Here is a 25,969-nt window from a genome sequence, read left to right on the forward strand (position 1 = left end):
GTGAAATGCTTCTGAGCTACAAAGTATCATAGAAAGAGACAGAACAAGCAGGGAAGGACAGAAATAGAAATAAGTTTCTTAATAATTACCCTTACCCATAACCTTGAATTATTTCTGTAATAAAATTACAGGGTAATGCAGTTATTTGGACAACTTTGTCATGCAGTGTGTCACACTTTTTATGTTACTTTTTTCACACATAGTATATATATATATATATATATATATATATATATATATATATATATATATATATATATATATATATATATATATATATATATATATTCAATAGTTTGTATTTATAACTTCCACTTCTTAAATGCTGAATTCTGTTAAGGCTATGCAATATGCATTTATAAATGATGCATGGATTACAATACAATAAACTTGTGATCTTGTAACAATGGAGCCTTTACTTAAAATGTATAATTAAGCACAACAGAAATACATAATGGCATATCCATTTAAAGATTTTATGTAACTGCTCATTGAGATGTGGCTTTAACAAAAGTGAGTGGTCTGCTATTTTTAAAAGATAAAAGATCTGATGCAGCAGTACAGCAGCACATCCATGAGGTGATCTCTGCATTTCTCCAACATTAAATGGACAATTGTCCTACTAAAACAGTCTAAATGCAGTGATGCACAACCCAGGTCATGGAGGGCCGGTGTCCCTCCTGGTATTTGTTCGAACCATAGCCTAATTTAGTTAATTGGACCAATAAAGCTCCTAATAAGGTCCATTAAAGTACTTTAGGGTGCAACTGGAATAAAAACCTGCAGGGAGACAAGCCCTTCAGGACAGAGTTGTGCACCACTGGTCTAAACGGAGTCAGTGAACGCACTGACCTAAAATACATTTTCACTGAAGGATTTGTTATTGTAAGTGAGGTTAACAAGGGGATTCAATGCTGATGTATTATATCAGTGGTTCTCAACTCTCATCCTGGGGACCCACTACTGAGCTCTCAATTACTTATCCGAACCCTCAATGGAACTAATCAGAGCTTTTTACTTATTTTAAAGAGTTAGTGATTTCAAGTTAAATATAAAATTATACAAAGATCTTGAATTCTCTGAAATTTTGCAAGCTAATCAATTTAAAAAAGTCAAATTAAGCAAATTATTAGTTCAATTAATGTTTCAATTAAGTAATTGAGAGCTCGGTTGAAACAAAAACAAGCAGGACAGTGGGTCGCCAGGACCAGGGTTGAGAACTACTGTATTATATGATTGGTGTGCGGACTAAGATGTTTTCTTTAAAAGTTAGATGCCAATATTCAAGGAAACTCTGTCACATTATAGAGCTAATTGGAAGTTTAAGGGTCCGTTCATAATCACAGAGCATTCATAACCAATACTGCAGTGCATATGAATGCATTTGTGTGCTGCAATGCAGTATCTACAATGTCATAATCTGTCTTATTAAAAAATATTTCATACATTTTTTGTATTCCAGGGTTTACATACAGTATGCATTTTCTTTACTTATCAATCTTCATTTTTTTTCAAAAATGATATGCCCCAGAATTCACACGGATGACACTTCATTGACATACTGCTGAAGAAATGTGTGCTGGTTGGACCGGGATATAGTGTGGCACACCTAGTTCATAAAGCAGTAAGTTTAGACAGATATTCAGCTTCCTCAATTTGATTGCTTCCTGACGTGACACTAAATAGTAGTGGAGAGTATTTGTTACCTTTAGATTTTTTTTTTTTGTTTAATGTAAGGTTCAGACCCCCCCATAGGACTACATTGTTGAATGTCCAACTTACCCACAACCTGAGGAAGTGTAGCAGCTTCCAAATCCAGCATTACGGTCCCCTTCTCTATACAGGTCCGCAGCTCAAACAGACTGTGTAAGGTCAACGTGGCGACATGAGGCTTACTCCACCTTTCACCTCCCTCTTCAACCTTCTCTTCAAACTTGATCCACCTGTGTTAGGAACACAAACAAGAGATCATGAGGCTACAGGGATCTATTTCTTTTTGGATTAAACTGTAGCTTTGTTTCTAAAAGTTGTGAAACAAGATCAAGTTTAAGTACATTTTGAATGTCTTTCAAATGCATCTACCACAACCTTTAGCAGAACACGAATGACTAAAATAGAAGCTGACATAACACAATCTTTTGTTCTGCATATAAAGAGCTACACTAGAGATTTTTTTTTAGATGAAAGAAAAAGATGAACATGATACTCAGTTTTGCATTGTTGACACATTGGTAAATAATTACAAAGTACTATTATGATATTGTGCCACTTCAGGGTTACTCAGTAAAAGCATGAGCTGAATATAACTTTAAAACACAAGTTATCTGTATTGATCTGAAATCAGTTCAATAAAAACCCTAGATTTCAAATAATACTGTCCCTGGAATTGAGTATTGTGTCCAGAGTATTGTGTCCTCCTGACAGTCCTGGAAGCCTCATCTATTTATTATTATTATTATTTTTTTTTTAACTTGTAGAGATTTTCCAGGGAAATGTGTTTAATAATGTGAATAGCACATATAGCAGTAGGCTAAATGCTTTTAGAGTGAAGCACGATGCATTAGGCCCTGATTGGGATATCTTTTATAGTTTGTTCTGTAAAATCTCTGATATCATATCATTAGTACATTGTGAATATTATTTCATCTTTCACCATTATGTTGTTTTTTTTTTGTAATTTCTGCAAATCAAAGCATATAGTTGTCATGCAGTAGACCACTTAACTGAACATCATTTATCCAGACTGGAGGAGCGTCCAATATTTCCACCAGAATCAACTCCCCTTTATCCACCTATTGTACAAACTTTCATCAAGAAACCATGAACAGTGCCAATGTAAATTCAGGCTCCCCTTAGTCAGCTGGGCTTCCCATGGGCTTTATTTCCTTTAAAAGGGCATTTTAGGTGAAACGGAAGACAGCGTTCATTGAATTACATAAAAAGGTTTATTTTGAAAAGAAGTCTCAAACGTTTGTAGCTAAAACTGGCCATGGAAATCTTTTCTGTTTTGCTTTTTTGTATTTATTCTTCCCTCAGATCAAGATGTATCACTGTGGACAAGTGAACAACAGAAAGCTTTCAGTAATGTAATGCTTCTGAATTACTGATTCATTAACTTGCATTGCTGTCTTGTAGCATCTGCATAAAATACAATATATTGAAATATTAACAATAGTAAAAGCCAGTTAAATAGTATTCAACCTAGTTATAAAAGATTGTAAGAATGCAGGTAAAAAAGATAATTAAAAAGATCAACAACGGTACAAAAGGTTTTATTTTTCACATAACGCTTAAAATGGAATCTCTACAATGCTGTTATTTGAATTTTTATTTGAAAATAAATAATTTGTGAGGGAGCTCATCTTAAGAAAAAGTATTTCAAATTAAATTTTGAAATTGTTCAGTTTAAAACTATCCATGAAAGCAATTATAATTAAATGGGGGAAATGTGTGCCTTACATTGTTGTGTTACAGTTCAAACACAAGGCAACATTGTTTCCAGCAGGCTACAGGGTCCTTATTTATGAGATTTCCCCTTATTTGATACACATTTTGATAACTAAGAGCCACCATTGGAGACTCCACCTCTAACTCGCTGCTCATTCTAATAAAATAGATAGTCTTTAATCTTTGACTTTGTGATCCTGGTTTGGAGGGCAAGATAATTGTCGATCAAAATCAATTAAATAAACCACTAACCTAGCAGCCTGGGATGTTCAAATTGGCTATGTGAATGAAGATGTAACAAAATGTGTGGCTATACTGTATATGTGACATATTTAATGTACATTGCACAAATGCATACAAAATACAGATCACTTAGCATAAAAACACAAAACAGAAGACTGTAGACGCTGTTGTTATTCAAATCTTAGTTCAGTTCTGTATCATAGTGATGTAGCCTAAACATGCTTGATATGTTGAACACTGCTAAATCAATAGTAAGTTATCCACCAGTTTCAGATCTTGACAGTTGGGCTGTTGATTATAATGCCCCAGAGATCTCACTGAAGTTCAGAGTCACCAATATCATAACAACATCTCCATTAATGGCATTGACTAGTGCATATAACACTCCCAAAGCTGTGAAGATTACAGTAATAACAGAAGCCAACATTTCTACAGAATTATCCCAAACTGTTCCAAACAAACCTGGTCGAACTCATCAAGACATTTTAAAGTCACTGACCCCCAAAACAGCAAAGGATATCAATATAACTAAGCCAAATTTGGATGGAATCATGTTTCTATTACATTTTTTTTCTAAAGTTAAACTAGTCCCCACAACAATACCAATAGCACAGTTACTTACAAGTGTATCTGTGAATTAAACTATGTCCTAATTTTCCCAAAGCCAAGATATTTACTGAGGCACTGTTTGTTTACTCAACCGAATATTCTGCTGAATATACAGTTTCATAACTGCTACGCACAGTGATTTTTTTTAGACTGTATTATATTTTACCTGCAGTGTAGTGTTGTATAATGTGTGGTAGCATAAGGATTTCGTTTAGTTCATGCTTCAGCCCGGAACAGTAAATATTTGAGGTATTTCACACATACTTACAAAATAAACTGTTCCTGTCCCATCTATGTGTTTTGGTTGGCAGTGGTGTTACTAATTACATTGGCCAGCCCCTGCTTACGCTGTGTGCCTGTAGGTAGTCAACTAAATATCAGCGGGAATATACAATGTTTGGGTTGCCTGGTGGTATTACAGTTAGTCTACTTGCAATTGAATAGTCTAGGACTGTAAATCAATCTAGGATATAAAATCAATTCAAAGCACTTGCACAGCTTTACACATAATCTTTTCTAGATAATGAATGGCTTTACCTTTTTTTCCTGCACAGCAACACATAACAGCTACAGCACATACGGTCTTCAACCACGAATTTTACAAAGATGGCTTCTTCAGACAGTTCTTATAGTTTGATGCTATACATATTTAAGCAGCAGCCCTGATTTTAGTATTGTTTCTTGTTACCGTGCTGTCTCCTTCCATTCCATTTCTTGTCCATCTACAGCCAACAGTTCATCCAGTTCTGTAAAGAGCTGAGGGGGAGCCGGGCTGTCATCCTCCTCCCCCAGCATGAAGCGAATCCTCTCAGCTGCAGGGGAGACTAGGAAAGAAAAGATACTGTGGTTTACTGCCTGGGAAATGATGAACGAGGTTCGGTTTTTCATCTTTCCCTCTTCAGCATTGTCATTTGTTTCCTTGCAGGATGGCAGCTTTGTCTTTGACATGTCTTTAAATATGGCAATTATAGTTAAGTCCGTGCAATGAGGGTCATTTGAAAATTAAGCTTCAAGACCTAGTAGTTAACATGAACCTGCTACTAGTTAGATGCCCAAGAAGAGTTTAAACCAAATCTGTCCCAGGTAAACAAATAGGGATCAAATCCACCCACTTTTAGTGCCCTCCTACATCACAGGGAATCCACTCTTTATTGGTCTTCAGTCTAGCTTGGCTCTATGCCTTTAAACCCCTCATTAACAATTAGAAAACCTTTAAACAAAACTGTGTCTATTCTTTACAAAAGGGCTTTACCCTTCATTTCTCTGTTTCCTAATTTGAATATTTAGTTACGCATCACTGTACATGAAAAACAGAGTTCAATACTGTTGATAAAACTTTCCCACTCCAACGTGTTCATATACAGAATTAATAACGTATTATTTAGGACTGACCATACATGGCAGTTTTGCATGCATATGTTACAGACCCTCTCCGGAACATTTTCAGCCTTTTTATTTTAGTATACAGTTGGTGAAGCATCTCTAGCCAGCCAGGGTAATTACTCTGATCTGATTCTACTGCATAAAATACCAAGGGACCATTCACGGTCCCGGAGAACTAAACCCATGATGCAAGATGGTATTGGCACCGGTAGAGAAAGCTTACATCACTTTTTGGAACACAATACATTTTATTAAAAACAAAGTCATCGTTAGACAGCATTGCCATCCACTGCTGTCAGGGTATTACAATAGCAATCTGTGACTGGGGAGTTGCACCCGCTGAAACAGCCTCAGACGCAGCGGTTTGCAAGAGGAGCATCCTGCCGAAATCTAGGTTGTGCAATACTGGTTTGTTCTTGAACATTATTACTGTCATATGTCATTTCACCTGTTGCTAGGATATAGAGCAATATATATGTAAAATATACCGTATTTCAACAGCCATAACAACTTTAAGAAATAAGGTTTTATGTAAAAATACATATTTTATTAATCTGTTTTATAATAGTGCTAAAATTAGGACTCTGACACTCCCATGGTCTCATGACTAAATCCAAGATGGCTACCTCAAAGTAGCTTGAATGTTGAAGGAGCAAATTTTTTTACTTATTTTACACTATGTAATATAACTATATTTCACAAACTTGATGGACCATGATATAAAATGGTTGGGGGGTGTTATTTAATATATTTTCCAAAAAAAAAAAAAAAAAAAACTATATATATATATATATATATATATATATATATATATATATATATATATATATATATATATATTTTTTTTTTTTTTTAGGTTTTTTTTCCAAAATCCAACGTGGTTATCCCCCCCTAGTGAATCAATAATAGAGTCTCCTACCTGCAATGCACACAATTTCATGAGCAAGAGGGTCGGAGGAACAGAGACTGATGGGACTTATATATTATAGAATTATATATATAATGACCTACATCAGTTTATAAGAGGACAGCCATTTTGTTTTGATGGAGGTTGGTGGTATTTATCGTCTTTCTATGTAGAAAATCTGAAACTGATTTATTGAAATAATAAAATATAATATTAATTAATTGAAACAGTGACTATAGTGATTTTGTTTCTCGATCTGAACTGCTTGTCTCTACCCTGTCCCTGTGTCAGTTAGATTGGGAAAAACGCCCATGAAAAACTCCTTTCAGCTTGTCTTCCTTTTTTATTGGTAAAGTTTTGCTTAATAAATAGTAAATCATGACTAAATATATAAGTGATAAGATTAAATGTGACGCACTACTTAGATAATTTACACTGCACTAGACATAACTAGGAAAAAGTGGTGCTGGATGTGGGTAGGTGGGGGGGGGGGGGGGGGGGGGGGGGGGGGGGGGTGACAGTGGGGGGGGGGACTGTCAAATCGTTAAAAGTTTTAACACAAGAGATTAGCAAAGGCAATTCAAAAAATGTTTCTCTAATCTGGGGTTAACAGTAAATTTTAAAACTGCTAATTGACTCATTTATTTTTTAATATAACCTTTGGGACTACTCCACATCGAGAGGTTCTCTTTATCCAATGGCCAAATAAGGACACAAAAGTACTCAACAAGCGTCATTGCCGTGCTTCTGGGCAATGTGTTTTCAAACCAACAATCATTTGAAATAGGACAGTTAAAAACACAGAGAAAGAATGTCCTCCGCAGCTCCGATTAGATCGGCCGGTACATTCTAAAAGTGACGGTTGGGCAGATTAGATCAACCTGTACCAGTTATAACAAAGATACGCAACCAAACTTTCATCACAGGCCACATATCCAGATAACTAATTTAACATCATGTTTATAGAGGGCCGCACATTACTAACTAATAATCTGAGTTTAACTCTTAGCTGCAATATATGAAGACATATGTAGAGGCAATTTCCCTTAGAGTTACTGTTCATTTTATATCATACACATCGCAAACGAAAATATACAAAACAATTACATACAAAGCAATCGACAATGCTTGATCTCTGTGTGACACAAAGTTGTTTATTATTGTTTTTGTTCACTGGGTTAATTCTCTATAATGTACATTTGTTAACTTTTGCAAATGAAGCCGTCAAATTAGACGGTACAAGCCAATACCTAAAAGTATAGTCAACAGTTTGTGGTTGGATTGTTTTCATAAAAATAACGCTGTAATTAGTTTATTAATTCTTATTTCAAATCGAACTATACCAGTTTGTACAGTACTGTAATTGATTCGTTCACTGCAGTTCTTTCAACCATTTTCATAAGGACATTTAACTGAAAGTAAGGCTGAAAATACTGTAATATTGTAAACGTGTGAGGTGTTATTTGTTAATGCTATAGCTCATGTGCACCCGTGGTTAACTCCACGCCTTGGATAAGTCAACACTAAATGGCATCCCTGTGGGATGTCGAGTTAACTAAGGTTGACTATTTGCTTAAAAGGTTTTTATTTTAGCAAACGAGTTGTTCAGTTGTAGCAGGCAGCAAAGCCCTAGCAAAAGTCACAGGGTAGTGACGTCAGCTCCCTAGCAACAAGCCTCCTATGTTAGGAATGGGTTCTTTCAATGCAGCAGGTTTGTCCATTTGAGAAAGAACAGTAAGACTCATGAAATGAATTAGAATTAATTTAACTTAAGTTGATGAGAAGCAATTGCCCTCTGCAGTATGAATTAAAATGCTGTGCTGCTTTTTATGCAAAACATGAGAAAAAAAAGCCAACAAAGTAAAAAAAAAAATTACAATATACCGTATTCATAAGTGAAATAGAATTAATGCATGGGCTGCAGACAGACGATAAACAGGTCGCATGCACGCCCCTGAGTTATAGGGTTAAAACCACACATGCCCTCTGCCAGTGCTCCGTGCACTGGACCATATTTGGGGCATCCTTGCTGGTGAGGTCCGTCATAGGAGAGGCCACTACGGCAAAGTTTGCAATGAACTTCTGGTAGTAGTAAGCCAAGTCCAAGAAGGCGCACACCTGGGTTTTCATTTTGGGAATCGAACAATAATCGGGACAATCGGACAATAAATCGGGCTGCAAGATGTGGTCCATTATACACTGGAAAGTGCTTGACACTAAAGCAACCTAAAAGGGAGGTGTGGTGACTGGTACAACCCGAAAGGAGTCAAAAACATCCAGCAGCCCTTAAACAGTACCCAGTCGATCCAGAAACACATCTATTCGGGGCATCGGGTATAAACTGAACTTTGATCTCTCATTGACCGTCCTGGTCAATGCAGACTCGAGTTGATCCATCCGGCTTGTTTACTAAGAACGACTGGGCTGGACCATGCACTCTGGGACTCTGCTATTACTCCCAGTTTGAGTATCTGCTCAAATTCCTCTTTCGACACCTTTTTGCTGTAAGCTGTAGGGCCTCTGACAAACTTGTGCCACAGGCTCCGTCTCAATACAGTGGTGGGCTAGGTGTGTTAGCCCCGGAATGGGAAACAGTGCTGTTAGAGCTTGGACTTGACATCTCTGTCCCTTGCCAGGGCAGGCAGACCAGGACCCAGGTCTGTGATGTCGCTTGCTGGTACAATTAACAAACTCTCCCTCGCCTGCCAGGCTTCAGGAGGTTCACATGGAAAATGTACTTCTCTTTCCTACACTCCAATTGGCAATACATAGGTAGATATTAGCCGGGCCGACAATACACAACATAGTATAGAAACAGACATACAAAAATGCACAAATAAACTGTTCCTACTATAAAGGAGACACAACTCCTATACGTTTGTTGGGATCTGTCCCTGTCTCAGAATCCACAAAACAAAAACATGCAAAGTACATAACCTGTAGCAACCAGCTTGACCCTAGTATACCTATAACAAATAGAAAAAGAAAATAAGTTCCTTTGTATTTTCCATTTGCTTGTGAATGCACCATGGTATATTTTAAACCGGTCCTACACATTTTTAAACAAAACTTTCTTTATTCTTTACAAAATGGATTTGGCTTTTGTTCCTCTGTCTCTTAATCTGAATATTTAGTTAAGCATTGCTGCACATGAAAAACAGAATTTAATATTGTTGTTTTAAAAATGAAACTTCCCCATTTCAGTATGTCTAAACCAAATTATTTTTTGGAAAAAAAAAAAAACTTAAATTTGCATTTTCACTGACTGTGAATGCATCATGTTGGTGGTGTATATTTTAAACAGGTAAGTTCAGAACGTGATCCGGCGACTAAAACCCAGAAAATATCGTTATAAACTCGACCACTTTTTTATTTTTTATGTAAATAGTCCCTTATTAGTTCTAATAGTCCCTTATTAGAGGATCACGAATGTCTCAATCCAATGAAGGAATTTTCCAGGTCAAAGCTGTTGCTTGATTGGCCAGGGGTGTTTTGTAAGTACAGTAGACCATGTCCTTAGAGCAAGTTATGTAGAAGGTCTATGGTAGATTAAAGAAGGTTACATGACATGCACTCACAAGACCAAGACCCTGGCACATCATTTTTAGGTTGTTCTCTCATTATTCTTACTTTACTCTTAATAAATCCTTGGGATCTTCTAAAAAATGATAAGACATACTTTTGGGATCAATCAGCTACAAAGGATGAGCATTGATGGGCTGAACAGCCATCTACTTTTTTATGTTCTTGAATTAACATTTTATAACAGTGTTATAACAGTGTGCAATGTTATAACAGTGTGCAAAAAAAAAAAAAAAGTATGATCTCTTAAATACACTATCTTCTTGTTTTGAGCTCGCTGGGAAGTTTAAATCTTGACAGCAAATCAGCTTGAAGGCAATTAAAATGACAGATGTACAAGGAAAACGTCAATGGCTTATTTGAGGATTATTTTCCAGCAATCTACTTTGGAAAACACATCATCAGTATAACCCTTCTAACCCTCTCTTGTGTTTGTAAAAAGTCTTTACCAAGAGAAAAATCACAGCAGAAGCATCAACATTTTATTTGTAAGGCATTCAACTCTAATTAAAGTTGACAGTGCACTTTCTCCTGCACAGCAAAGAGTATGCAAAAACATACTCTCAACTTGATTCGTGGTAGCCACCGACCACTTATAAACATACACACAGACAAAATGACATCCCTTTTTCTAGCTCCTTCAGGATAGATTCCATTCAGCCTTGCACCATAAGATCCATGACTTAATATCATGGAGCCTGAACAGTAATATGACCCAGAGATCTCTGATATCCCCCACAGCAGCTCAGCCTTTTAAGGTTCTTTGTCATTGGCTCTTGCTATATTTATGTTGGCATTCACAAGACTTTTCTGTCATGCAGGTCTTGTTTGTAACCTAAACTGCTCACAAAATGCTAGATCATTATGTGTATTTTTTCCTCTTTTAAAATACAAGTGATGTAGTGACCTACATCACGTTTTAAAAACTATTTAGCAACAGAGTTTCTATTTGAAAATCATGCTGCAAATCAAAATGTTTCCAATACTGATACGGGATTTAATTAATTAGATACCAAGTTATCCCCTTTTTATGCAAAATAAGTCTGAAAGGAGATTAAAATCAGCAAATATGCAGGCGATGCAATTCCATGACGAAAGGGTTGCTTTTATCCTTCGGGACTCTGCTTCTCCAAAAACTTTTATATAAAATCATTATTTGGAAGATAAATAAATGTACATGCAAAATAGATTTTTCAGAATGACATCCAATTAAAAGAAAACTTAATTAACATGCTAATGATTAAATGAACATAAGCCACACACACATTCACACACACACCAATTATTAAAACCATGGCCCCAAGAAAAGATCTGCTATCCTGCTTCAGTACCACCTGTTCCATAGTCTACTGATGACACTTTGCACATTCAAACAATAATGAATACAACTGCCATATATACACAGCAATACAGAGACAAGACAGCAGACGTATTCAAAAAAACAAAACATTATCAGGTGCATAATTAAATTAAATGCCAAATTGATTTTAGATAATAACACCCAATTAAAAGAAAACCGAAACGCAAACATGGCAGAGATGTGAGTTGCAAAGGAACATACACAGGCGCGCACACACACACACAAAACACAAGCCACATTCCCAAGTGTTTTTTCAGGAGGGTTTTAACTGCCTCCCTGTCACCACTATTCCACATACACACCATCCCACATCCTTGTGCTCACATACCAATATACATTAACTCCCTTGTGATACATAACCCAGACTACAAAATAAGCCAAAAATACACCCAAGGGCGGGGGTACCCCATCACAGGTCCCTAAATTATTTTTTTTCTTATTTTAAAAACATGTTATGTAAAGCTTTGCGTCTCCCAACTGCATTAATAATGTCCAACTAATTTCCAATGTGACCATTTGTTTGTAATATTCATGATCTTGACATTAAAAAATGCAAAGCTGTTCATATTATATGACAACCCAGATGTTGCCCAATGGGCAGCTATTCATAGATACAACTAAACACTATGCAACCAACAACCGCATTCCTGAATAATGACTGACTCTGTCTAAGAACAGAGTCATTTGCTGATATAGTATTTTACAATTATTTTTTCCCCTAAAAGCATGTCTAAGCAAGCTTTTAGGAAGATTTCTCCTGTCTTAGCAGAAAATAATATATACTCCCGACATATACAATACCACACAATTTAAATTTCTATAACCCCTTTCATCACAAGGATCCTATAGTGATTCACACAAAAAAAACAACAATTAAACAATAACATTAAATAGCAATACAAAATTTAATAAACATATTTTAAAAAAAGAAACAAAAAAATGTGTTTAATTGTTGAAATTAGAACGATTAAGAGTCTGTGACACAAATTTAATAAAATTGGAGTTAAAAATAAAAGTAAAATTTAATAAAAACATTACTAAAATTAGATTTTTTTTTATTGGAAAATTGGAAAATCAAGAGTAAAAAAAAGCCATTTTGTAAAAGAAAGTTTTCAATCTTGACTTAAAAACAGTAAGAGTCCCAGCTTCCATGACAGAAGGCGGCAGGGCATTCCATAATTTAGGAGCTTTACATGAAAAGGCTCTCCCTCCCGTATTAAGTAACTGGGTGCTAATCCATTCAGCAAAAGCAATTCTAAACTGCACAGGGAGCCAGTGCAAAGAGGCCAAAACAGGGGTAATGTGTTCACTTTTTCTGGTTTTAGTCAGAATACTGGTGCCAGTGCTCTGAACAAACTGTAAGCGAGACAGCACACCTTTTGGGATACCAGAGAAAAGTGCATTACAATAATCAAGATAAAACAAACGCATCCATTAGTCTTTCAGCATCAGGTACAGAAATAATAGGTCTAAGTTTAGCTAGATTTCTCAAGTGATATAAGGATACTTTAGTATTTCTTAACTTTGGATCAGGGTAACTATGGATCAGGGTAAAAGTCCTTCCACATACAGTCATGCAGCTTAATATGGTTTGCAGTTAGTGGTTTTGCAATTAGCTTGTGCTTGTTGGTCATTTAAAAACATAAACAAGGTTTAGGGTTGTTGTTAAAATTAAACAACAACTTTTGGTTATTTTAATTAAATTTGTGGTGCACTAAATAAGTTATAATAATTATTAAAATGTGACTAGAGCTATTGCATGCAAGCTTTCATGCTTTCATGTTTAAACCCACAGCATGTGTTTAAATACCTCTTTGTTTCTTTTTCAGAACCAATGGTCAGTCGCTTTCTGAATACTAAAAACAATTCTATTGTGGTCGTATTTCATTTACTGAGATGGATGTGTTTTGAAGATGCAAAGTGTGTCCAGAATAGTTTAATTATGCTGAAGGGTGAGGTATGAAACACTTTGCTGTTTGGTAAATGCTGCACCACTATGCTTGTTGCATGTTAAATATATCTGAAACAGAATGGCCTTATAGGCATACATAATACTGTAGAATCAAAGACTTTGATCATTAGAGGGGATTATTCTGGAGTTAAAAAGTTTGGAGTTTTAAAGTGTTTCAAAGCTCTTCTCAAAATGTCCGCTCTAGTGCCCTGATATTGTAAGGATTATAGCCCACATTGTCAAACAGGCAACACAGCAATAACGATCCATGATGCTCTTCATGCAGTGATTTAGAGGACAGATCTCACACCCCAGTGCACTAGAGCAGCCATTTTGAAAAAAGCTTTGAAACAGACTTTAAAGTTATAATTGTAAAAAAGTTGTCAGGATTTTAACAATGAAAAGAAAAATTACAAGTCATTTAAAAACAGTTGTATCAACATGTCGGGATGTATGATTTTTCGGAACCCAGCTACTTACTCTTTAATATCACTCAATACATTCAGGTAATAGTCTTGCGGTAAAAAAAAAATATAAAAAACGATGGCACATTGGCCTAAGGGTGTAGACCAAACCAGTTAAGCAAAACTATCACAGTACGGATGCAGCAGTTACGATGAAACCAAACCAAAACAGACATTCAAATAAAATTCCAAACCGAACAAAACCGAAAAGATTGAACCAAAAAATGTGTTTTGTACAATGAAAAAGCTTTTGGTAGTCTCAGCACTAAGTTGGCAGCATTTTCGGAAGCTCATCACACACTTTTCTACATGTAGACAATTTATTTAACATCCCTTAATCATGTTAATATGGTAACATAAATCAAAATTATTGACAAGACTTGGCTGATTGCCCTCAGTGGGGCTTCATACTTAGTGTGGGTGTTCAGATGACTGGCTGTTTTCCATTTAGGCTTATTGATGAAAGGTGTTGATGCAAACACAGCCTGCATACCCTAAACTAAAATTTTTGTAAAAAAACAAATGCGCTCCAAAAAAGTTGACATGGAATTAAAAAAGAAGTTGTTGCATCAATCTGTTAAATTACTTTGTGTAGACCTAACAAAATAAAATAAATGATGCTAAACGGACTAGAACAGCCAAAGCAAATGTATTGAAAGGAAATATAATGTTAGTTGAGGTCCCGAACCAGTTTAAAGCTGCAAAACAAGCAAAAGGGACACGGCAGACGTATCTGGAAGGGTTTTTTGTCTGATTAATTTGTTAATGCATTCTAAAAATCAGCGCATTGATTGAATTCAAGTTTAAAGGGCCTTGCGATAGTCATATGTATTTTAGCAACAGGCTATAATAAACCAGCATACTAAATGAGAACTGTGTGTATGTTTTTGGGGGGGCTTTTTGACCTTTGTATAATACATTGGTATGAGTGATGCAATTACACTGAATTTTACTTATTTATCACAGTTAAAAAAAAAAAAAAAAAAAAAAAAAAAAAATGTGTTTAATAATGGTATGTGTTGTTACCTCGTTACCTTGGCTGCACAAATCCAGTTTGTTTTTTCGGTTTTAAACTTAAATTTTGGTTTTACCGAAAACCAATGGGACATGAAAAACAGCTGTTAAGAGTTGATAAAAAACTGAACCAACTGTAACCGACTAGCATCTCTATATCATAGCAAACAACATAGCTACCCACTGTTTGGTAGATTGGGTCTTTGTCGACCGGCGTACTATCGAAATGTACCCTGGCTCAGCTCTGAAACATCACACGCATTATAGCATGGCCTCCACCAATCAAACTAGTGTGCCTCAAACTAGTGCTTGATTTTCTCATGAGAATTCAGACACATGAGGCAGCCCATATGGTGAGAAACAGGAGGGAGATCATCACCAGGTCTCACCTCCTGATTATCAATAAATCGCCCATACTGAATAATAAATAATTAACAAATCATCTAAAAGTATTTCAACAATCTGATCTCACGTGCAGTGTTATCTCGCTATGGCACTGTTGTTGCTACCCTATGTAGGTCTGACAAATGTAGTAACAAAGGAATGTCGTAAACAACTCGCAGCACGAAACGACTTGAAACCAGGGTACACTTCTAACATGCCAAGGTACCAAACAATAGTTCCGTCTCAACTCTTGATACATTTCAACTGTACCCAGGTCGACATTCACATTTGCTACTAACCAGCTGAATGATAAGTCAAACACATTTCAAACTCTTGGTATACTTTTCAGTGTACACTGAAAGGCTACTCTTACGTAAGATCACACAATATAGAATGCCCATGGGAAACAACAAGTATAGAGAATGCTGCAGGGATAAACAGCATTGCACCATGTTGCAACACAAGATCTATTTATTTTGGTTTTCTGTAGTACTTGGAGCACAACTCGAGGCCTGAATCCAGTGCCACAATGTAGTATTGAAACACTGCCTAGTACACTCCTCCAACTGTGGTATCAAAAAACTATCTGAACCCCAACTCTTGCAGTTGCTAGGGAGAAAGGGGTGCAATGTGGGTAACAGAGAGAAAAAGCAGGAAAAGGAAAGATATAAATGAAAATGGCACAGTTCAAGTGAAATTGAAAAGGATGTGTACTACAGCCAAGAATCATGCCCATACAAAGAACACTTTGTCTCTAGCGTAAAACACATGGGAAACTAAAAGAGCTTAGCTCTGCTGTCATTATTCGCTGCATTAGTGGTCTCATAGTTTCAGCACATTTTTCTATCACGTCTTAATATCAAAATCTCTTAATGTTTTAATGACTTGACTTTGAGTACTTGAAAGGATTACATGGTATTTTGTATTCTTTTGCAAGTAACCTGTACAAACAAATAAACCCCTGTCCATCCAATTCATAACATTAGGAGAAAATGTTTCATAATGAAAACAAGGGTAAAGTTCTAACCTCCAAGACAGCGTCCTGGATTGCAGACAAAAGAATGCCACAGATTTGAGAATGTCCTTGTGTACACACTGTACAAGGAACACACAAAGAGGAAATTACACACAGGTGTTGGTATGTACTAACAAGAATGTGGAACACATATTAAAATAATAGCAAACTTAGTTTCATTAATCACTTTCAATGCTAAAGTTCTGACACATGTGTTTAGATCTCCTTGTTCAGAGAATTTCAAGAAGGGGTTCCATAGCAAAAAGACGAATGCTCCAAGCTTAATTTGACACATTTACACAGGGCTGGTCTCAGAGCATCTGGTGACCCAAGCGAGCGAAGATTATAATGCCCCATCAGAGATGGGAGTTTTTAGCACTTCCAGGAACAATCTGATTTGTCCTTACCTATCTTACATACAACTTGAACTACATTTTATATTTTAAATGATTTATTTATTCTATTTTAATGAGATGTAAATGTGCTGTTAATTATTTATAAAACAATATATGATTTATTTACAAAGTACTAGAATTTTGTTTGATTTACTGGTAAAAGGCAAATTAAAATCTTATTTAACCCAGGCACATTATTAATGATGACATATGAATACCACACTAATTGTTTTAGTGAGAAATTTCTTGGCTAAATAATTAAAAGCTGGCACAACCAGAAAGCACATTAAACCTTATATATAGAGTGCAAATCATGCTTATATAAGTACAACAAAGTTTACTAAAAAGCACTGCAAAAGGGGCAACAAGTGAATGTTGTAATGACCTCTTTTAAGCTAAAAGCTTGCTTACCTGGATTAAGGTTTTTACAATGTATGCATTTAAAATAACATTGTGTCAAAACAAATACTATAGAAAAAAGGACACATGCCGTTAAATGAAATTCAGGGTTATTTATATCCAGTTTCCAATCCTATTGTCAGATAGGACAGATATGTTCAGTACGACTTTCTATATATCAACACATTTGTTGATACCGGTTGTAAATAAATACTATAAATCCTTCAGTCCCTCTCAGCCAATCAAACAGCCCAGTTCACAAACAATACAGTAAATCTTATTTGGCCAAAATACAATGATATTGATATTTCTTGATGTATGTTTAACAAGATGATTTATCAATCAGTTAATATAGCTGATCCAGCCTCTGACTGTGACTGTTATGTTGACCACACAAAACAAGCATGAGAAGACAGAACACACTGTATAACATCTTATACAACACGTTGGGCAACATCAGCTTTAGAGAAGGACAGCCATTTATGTTGTGTATAAATGGCAAAATAAGCTCAAATTAACGCGGAGCTAATAAAAGGTGGATTACTCTATCTGGTTTGCTAAACTGACACTTCTCTCTAGAAAAAAATACTAATTCTTAGTTTAGGCAGAGAAGAGCTTTCAGTTGTATCAGTTTATGATTACAGCATATGGGTCTACTGAGAAGCAGTGTCCAGCGCAAACAAATTATACAGTATGCAAATGTATTATCTTTTTTTTGTTTAAATGATGGTGTAGACAAAGCTGCCATGAATTTGTGTGGCTTTAAACATAAAAGTGGGAAAGCACAATTGGAACCCAAAATAAAAAGCCTTGCTGTGGTAGTTCTGGGTTTTCCAAAAGTGTCTCCGATCATCGGACTCAGAGAAATTGCTTAGGTCTGAATTTATGCACACTGGTAAATAGAAGTATACTTAATGTACAGGAAACGTGGGAACCTGCTGTGAGAAATTGAGGGATTGTTGTCGGACTGCCACACAGGTGCCCAGGTTTTATTTACAATATTTCCAGGGATTGGCACACAATTGCAGTTGGAAGCAGTGGTAATTCATAGGGCGGGGTTGTTGAGTAGACCATGTGGGTATACCAACACTGGCACAACACACAGGCAAAAGTACACAGTGTAACAGAAATACCAAGTACAAAAGGGCAAAAAAATAACAGCTAACCAATACAACAGCTATCCAAAACAGTGGCCAATCACTGCTACCCCTGTAAGGGAGGTCCACCTTCACCCTGATGCACCCTCAATACACTTTCACAGGATAAAATCCCCTAAACTATGACCTATTATCTTTGATATGTAAGGATCCCATTTTCACACATGGTAATTGCTTATTTCCATCTGCGTTTTGCTCACCCTGGTTCAATACACATCTGCAGACATTCACCTCTGGCTTCCGGAAAAAAGCAACTGGCTTTTCAGTGTTAACTAATACAATACAATACAATACAATACAATAAGACAGTTAGCACCTGGCCACATTCCACACATGTTTTAACAGGGATGGGATTCTAACCCCAGCCTTGACATATTTAGCAAACACTTTTTACAAAAACCATAAAAGGAAATACACTATCCCCAGCCCTACTCCACTTACAATGCAGTGTCAGTACACAGCCCTATAACTATAAACGTGGTAGATTTATAATAGAACTACCGCCCAAGTATCAAAGAGAAACGATTTCACTTGCACACGTACTCTAAAATCAGTTTAATCTGTAAAATGTAGCCTCCACTGGAAGGAGCTTTACTATACTCAGCCATACACAGCCCATACATCTGTGGATTTTTACAGGGGTCAGTCCTTTCTGAAAATAGCTTTAACATTTTTTTAATAACATGTTTTCTTTCTAGGCAGACATACAATTACTCCAATGACAGAAAATATTAAAAAACAAGAAAATGTATCCAATTTTATTTAATACTCAACAAATAGATGATCTGAACTGTTAAAAAAAGGTTTAATTCAGTAAAAGACAAGAAAAATTAACTATGTAAAATGTGGTCTTGTTATTCTGTTCAATGGAGAAAGAGCTTCAAGGTTGGTGGCAATAAATATTTTATAAAAAAAAATCTCTAATCCTCTGTATCCTGCTGGTTTAATCCTAAGGACCACAATCACAGCAATGGGAGTGATAATGAGAAGTCCATGACCTATCCACATGCAGTGTAAGCCAATTAATATCTAATCCTGAACATGCACCTTCACCAGAGTCTGTTACCATGCGAGTCGAGTGCTGGGATGTAATGACTGCTGAAATATGGGAGTCTTTTTCCATGTACGTTTGATGTATGTTTGAATAACCGATTGCAAAATGGAATATTGCCTCAATCTATTTACTCTAAAGCCTGTTTTGACTGGGACTTACACTGAACATAAAATAACATTCAAAGAAAGAGAGTTTCTCCCACCCATACCCCACCTCTCATTCAAGATATTTACATGTTGTTTAAAATGACTTCTTTGCATAACTAACAATTGAAGATTGAGTATTTGTTATAGATTACCAAGATAGTATAGGTTTCAAGAAAGCAGGCCACAGACAGCACAGTTAAAATGGGCATATATATATATATATATATATATATATATATATATATATATATATATATATATATATATTTGTAGCAGTAGTAGTATTACCAGAGATTAAAGATAATGGTATAGTGAAAGTAAATATAGTATAGTGTACAATAAATGTATTCATGAAACACACACACACTATGCTTTACAGTAACTCCTTTCCCATTAAAAATGTTTCACCAGGACCAAAAATATTTCTGTAAATGTTTACATCAAAATAAAAAAGCCAGGTTGTGGGGAGTATGAGTTAAACTACTGCAAAACAGGAAAGTCCACTAGGGGGCTGCAGGCCAAGTGTGGCCTGAAGGGCTACAGTAATTGGTTTTGCCAGGAGCTTGTTTGTGAAAGGGTGTTGAGGGGTGTACTGGTGTGACAGTAAGTAGTAGACTTATGAGCACTTAATATCTTTATTCATTAGATGGGGTAGTCTATAGCATCCGGGCTGGGGGGACTGTTCACTTCAATGTTAAAGTCTGACTCTTATGTGTTTCAAAGATCTTTTTCTATCAGGCCGAGGGCCAGCCTTGAAGTGTGCAAGTTCTCCAGAATGCCATTCATTTGGCAGAATAACCCCACGGCACATATAAAAGCCAGGCCTTGTGTCGTCGCTTAAACTGACCGGTTTATTGCTGGATCTCTAATAGGCCTGCCAGATCAGGAATAAAAGAGCCAAGAAAGAAAATGGAGAAAGAAACCATGAAAATACACAGTACCATCAAATAGCCCTTTATTATTATTTTTTCAATAACATTTTTACATCTCTTAAAAAGCCTTACAGACTGACGAATCAGCTGCAAAATACTCATAATTCTAATCATCCCTAATTATGATTATTTTCCATTTATTATAATAATTTTCATTAGGGATGTAGTGTTTAGTTTTGTTTTTACAATTTTTCCCATTGTTTTGTATTCAAAATTTTGTATTGGTATTCAACAATTGTTTAATACAACAAACATCCTGTATAAAACTGGACCTTAACACTCTGCAGCTAGATAACATGGTATATTGTTAATTTACTCGATTTTATTAAAGCACTTTGCTTCTTTATGTATACCAATAATACAAAATGAATGGAATACATAATAAAACTGAAAAAAAACAAACAGCTTCATCAAACCTCTCATTAGAAACAAGTACATATTGACACACAAAGCAGATTTATTCTAAGAATTAGGATAGCTTAGCTAATTATAACCTCTGGCTGGAGACGCTAACAGTTCTAGAAAGGATTAACGTGGGTTCTCTTTTAAATCAAGGAGGTTGCCCCGTGTCTACGGGGGACAAACAGCCTGTGTAGTTAATGCCTTCTACCTTCACAACTGAAAGAACAGCCAATTTCCTCACTTGCCTTTCCCATAGAAACTGACAACAGTAAATTGTTAGCTGTCCTTCTACCAATGAGCGTACAAGACAAAATGCTCTCATTTATTATCAGCAATGCTAAAACAGAGAGAAGCAGGCAGGACCGTTATTTGCTTATTTTGTTTTGTGTTTACTTGTAGTAGTCAGATAGTGACATGTTTGGATTCCTTCAAATTTTATGAAGTATCACCTAGACATTAATTAAAAAAAAAAAAAAAAAACTAATTAGACAAGGAGCATCTGTGATTTGACATTTGCTATGTTGGCCTGAAAAACATCAAAAAACCTATTCAATTGATCAATTGATTGTTTAAAAAAAAAAAATCAAATCAAGAGATATTAATGAAGCAGAACAGACAAAACAGGAGGTATGTGTTGATGATGCTAGGCTTAATTTATAAAGGAGAAAAAGTTAACTTTAAAACTCTCATCACTTATTTGCTTCTAATAAAATCAACTCCTGATATTCAACCTATACTAACACCCTGTGGTATTACATTATACTGAAATAATAAAGCAAAGTACAGTTACGGTATTAACAAGACACTTGAGAGTTTAACTAGCAAGTTCTATGAAAGGAGTTCAAAAAGTTCAAGAAGAATGTGTAGGCATATTTCTGACGCTGCACTGTTTACTCTGACGGAAACGTTGAATAATGTATGACTGCCTACTTGTTGGACCAGGTTCCTAAATGTAAATGTAGGCAGTCAGAAGCCTGCGAGTGCGACTGCTGTCCCCTTAGTAAATGATATGATGCATCTCAAGGGTTATATCCTGGAGAGTTAAATAAATACAGATGCTATTTACATACAGGAATTCAAACAAAGACCCTAATACACCAAGGCTAATAACACTATGTAACACAATTTTTGTTCCTGGGTAGTAAGTGTTATTTCCTAATTGCTTATGCCTCAAAAGTATAGAAAATGGTTATTTTTCCCCACAGACTTTGCTTTTGTGACCAGGACAGTGATATTTCAAAATATCACTATTTCCAATGGGAAAATGGGCAAATGTGTGTCTTTTCATTCACATAAAGTCAGAAAAAAACAACATATGAATCCAAATTAAGATGCATTTATACTAAAGTAATACAAAGATGACTACAAAAGATTTAGAAGTACTGTATTTACAGTATAATTATAAATCTCGAAAAACTGCTCACTTCTAAATCTTTTGTAGTCATCTTTGTATTACTTTAGTATAAATGCATCTTAATTTGGATTCATATGTTGTTTTTTTCTGACTTTATGTGAACGAAAAGACATACATTTGCCCATTTTCCCATTGGAAATAGTGATATCACTGTCCTGGTCACAAAAGCAAAGTTTGTGGGGAATAATAGCCATTTTCTATACTTTTGAGGCATAAGCAATTAGAAAATAACACTTACTACCCAGGAACAAAAAAAAAATAATTTTGTTACACAGTGTAATCATCGATCTGTGCTTGCAGATCTCTTTAAAGCATTTCTGTCTGCAGAGCTAGAGAACACTAGAGAAAGTCGTATATTAAGAATTTTAAAGCAGTGGTGAGCATGTGGCCTTCCGAGAGTCCGCCTGCAGCCCCCAGCGAGGATGCTTAATTAGGTAATGCCAAGAAGCTAAGTCCAAGGCCATGCATTCTCTCAATGGGAAGAGTCATTTACTTGTTACAAATGACACCTTCATTGGGACTGTATCAAAAATCATTAAGGGGCATGGTAAATTTGCTCTGTCCTCTCTCAAATGTTGGTGGACCAAGAGAGATCCATGTAGAGTTTGCCAATGTACTCTACGTCAGCGGTCTCCAACCCTGGTCCTGGAGAGCCCCTATCCAGCAGGTGTGATAGGTGTCTTTACCATCAGTGGCTAAAGATCTGAAACTGTTAATCTTGACTAATTAAGCCAATAATTGGATCAATTAAGTAACTGAGTGATTGGTTGAAACGAAAACCAGCAGCCAAAGTAGCTTTCAAAGGGTTGGAGACCACTGCTGTGCATGAATCAAAAAAGCAAGACTAAATCATTGGTTTAAAAATGTTGTGGGGAAACAAAATAAAATCAGATAAATAGCGAACTTGCTAGCAGTATTTAATGCTTAGGGGCTTGATAGTATCTGACTGAAGAAAGTCCTGTGACTTGTCTGAAGCCTGTAGTCTCTCCAAGATAAGATCCATATAGATTTGCAGCAGATCTAACAGATACAGTAAATGGCTATAGATCAACTGTGAAACTACAGATTAAGATGCATTTCAATAAAGCGGAACATAAAGCCAATGTCCCAGATTCCCAGTTGTATGTATGCCATGATTAATTATTGGTGTTCAGCATCAAGATTTTTTCAGTAATCAAAGAGGTTTCGTACAGAAGATGTTTCTTTTGTAGTGCTGTGGTTATCACAACATATTAAGGCAATGTTACATAATTTAATGCTGTATGTAAAATCATTATAACACAGTAGATACCTAAAGGATGTTAAAATAAATACATAAAAGATACAATTCATGTACCTGTCAAATGTCATAGCATACAGTGAAGTCAAAGACTTTTAAGATACAGTAAGATTACAGCCAGTTTCGTTTGCAGTTAGTGGTTTTATTAAGTTTTAAAGTTAGAAAACTATAGAATTTGGAAATCTGCAGATTTATATTATATTAACACCAAGTTTCAGTTTTTCATTTTAAAAATAGAGTTGATAGATTTACAGCATTATGCTGACTATTGTTCTATTATTCCATCTTATTTATATGCCCCTTTCCAAATGTAGTACCTTATAGCTTATGCAAAAAAAAAAGAAAACATGTTGAAACCATTTAATATAAACCAAGTGCTAAAAAGAAGTTTGTTTTATCATTGAGATGTCAAAATCTTTGACCATTTCTCTTATTGAAATAGCATTTGCTCATCCAAAGAATCTCCCCGTTACTGACCCTCCTTCACTCTCCCCTACACACACAAACACACACAGACACACATCAACTTATATATTTTCAGATCGAACCTTATTTAACTCTTTCTTGACCATGATAGTCTGGAATGGTTCTTTGGTAACTCAGGTTGTGTTGCAATATAACACACACCATTTTACAAATATTGGGATCCATTCTATGCCTTATATTTGAGGTTTGCAGTATACTTGGGTTATTGTAGTTTACATACTGTCATATACTACAGTGTTTTTGACAGGATAACACACAACAGGTGTACATTATACAATAGGTGTGTAGGCTGCTTTTTTTATACAAAACAAAAAAAACTATTAATTCAAAATCGGCACTGAAGAAGCCCAATAGGAAAAAACTGACTTCACAACACATAAAATTGGGGCCTTGCATTAGTCTTTCTCTACAGTTGTAACCTCTCTTTCTCATATAGCAGGACATGCAATACTGAAATATTCATTTCCCAGTTACATAAAAAGCCATGACTCAATAAAAATGAGAGCCCTCCTCAGGCACAGAACAGCAGCCTCAAACTTGCTCAGCAACAAACCCACCCACAGCAACTGGCTATTAACCATGCACAATGCCAAACATCAATACATCAAGACCCATTTGCATGGTTATTATTTGCATTCTGAGTTTCATGCACATCTGTCTAAACACTCAACCAGCAGAAAAGACACAGCTCTCTGTTTTGACTGAGTGGAGTCAGGAACCCCTTTAGTGGAAGGCTGCCCAGCACTGACAACCAAGGGCCCTTTTCAGTGAGCGAAAAAATATACAGAGACGTGGCTCCCCCCCATTCAGTCATAAAAGGTTCCAGGCTTTATTCGGACTGACAAACATTTTGCAGTACTTACTGAGTGGTCGAAGGATGCTGTTGCTGGTCTCATCATTGTTTTCCACATCCGACTTGTCAGAGGCATTTTCCGTCACTTTCTCTCTCTCTCCTCTATCCTTGTGTCCCACTCTCCTCCTGTGGCGTCTTCGCCTCCTGTAGCTTTTGGGCACATGCACGCCAATGTAGATGGTGTGGTGTCCTGCAGAAAAGGTGTGGACACATTACAATGATCCATTCTAGCTGCACAGTCTTATTACTGTATTCATGCCTGTATGAAAAAAACAACGATACAAGTTGGCATCAGTTTGTGACTAAGCATTTACTAGGCAAACAATTGTTAGATTCATTTTAAAATACCATACTTCTGTGGGACACAAAATAAGTCTTTTCAGAATTTCTCTCAGCTCTTCTAACCGAGTGCTGATATACAGTGCCGAAAAAACTTTTGTGAACCCCAATAATAATTATGGAAATTCCATAGTTTTACTACGATAGTCTTCTTGAATCATAACCAGTTTTTTCTTAAATATCCAATAGGGTTTATATTAACCAATTTCATGTCTTTTGAAACACAATAATGTATGAATTAGACAAACAATGATGTGAAATGGTATGTGAAAAAGTAAGTGAAACCCTGGTTTTATCAGCTCAATTAAGGGGATAATTAGAATCAGGTGTTTAAATATTTAGGTAGATCTTCAAGGGTGAGTTTGGAAGGGCCCACCCTATATAAAGATCAGAAACTTTGAGAGTTTGGTCTTCATCATATAGGTGCGTGGAAACACGTCATGCCACGATCAAAAGAAATCTGTGGGGACCTCAGAAAAACAGTTATTAATGCTCTTCAGTCTAGAAAGGGTTACAAAACCATTTCAAAGGATTTGGGGCTCCACCAATCCACTGTCACACAGGTAGTCTACAAATGGAAAAAGTTCAAGACCACAGTCACTCTACCCAAGAGCGGTCATCCTACCAAAATTTCTCCAAAAACAAACCAGAAACTCATCAAGGAAGTCACAAAGAACCCCAGAGTAACATCCAAGGATCTGCAGGCCACTCCTGCCTTGGCTAATTTGAGTGTTCATGACTCAACTATCAGAAA

General features: G+C 36.0%; 1 protein-coding gene across 7 annotated transcripts in view; it reads right to left on the minus strand.

The window, feature by feature from the left end:
• LOC121317282 (electrogenic sodium bicarbonate cotransporter 1-like) overlaps positions 1–25,969 on the minus strand; it is a 94,661-nt gene that overhangs the window by 55,476 nt on the left and 13,216 nt on the right. For 5 of the 7 annotated variants that reach the window (XM_041253086.1, XM_041253066.1, XM_041253076.1 and 2 more), the window contains exons 3-5: positions 24,887–25,066; positions 4,988–5,123; positions 1,783–1,943 (exon numbers count right to left, since the gene is read on the minus strand). In XM_041253086.1, coding sequence (XP_041109020.1) covers positions 1,783–1,943; positions 4,988–5,123; positions 24,887–25,066 — 477 coding nt within the window. Of the gene's footprint in view, positions 1–1,782; positions 1,944–4,836; positions 4,967–4,987; positions 5,124–5,691; positions 5,746–24,886; positions 25,067–25,969 lie in introns of those variants that run through there. The other 2 variants (XM_041253095.1, XM_041253103.1) reach the window with 2 other exon arrangements.

Source organism: Polyodon spathula, chromosome 1 (genome assembly GCF_017654505.1).
Source record: "Polyodon spathula isolate WHYD16114869_AA chromosome 1, ASM1765450v1, whole genome shotgun sequence".
In the NCBI taxonomy this organism is placed as follows: domain Eukaryota; kingdom Metazoa; phylum Chordata; class Actinopteri; order Acipenseriformes; family Polyodontidae; genus Polyodon; species Polyodon spathula.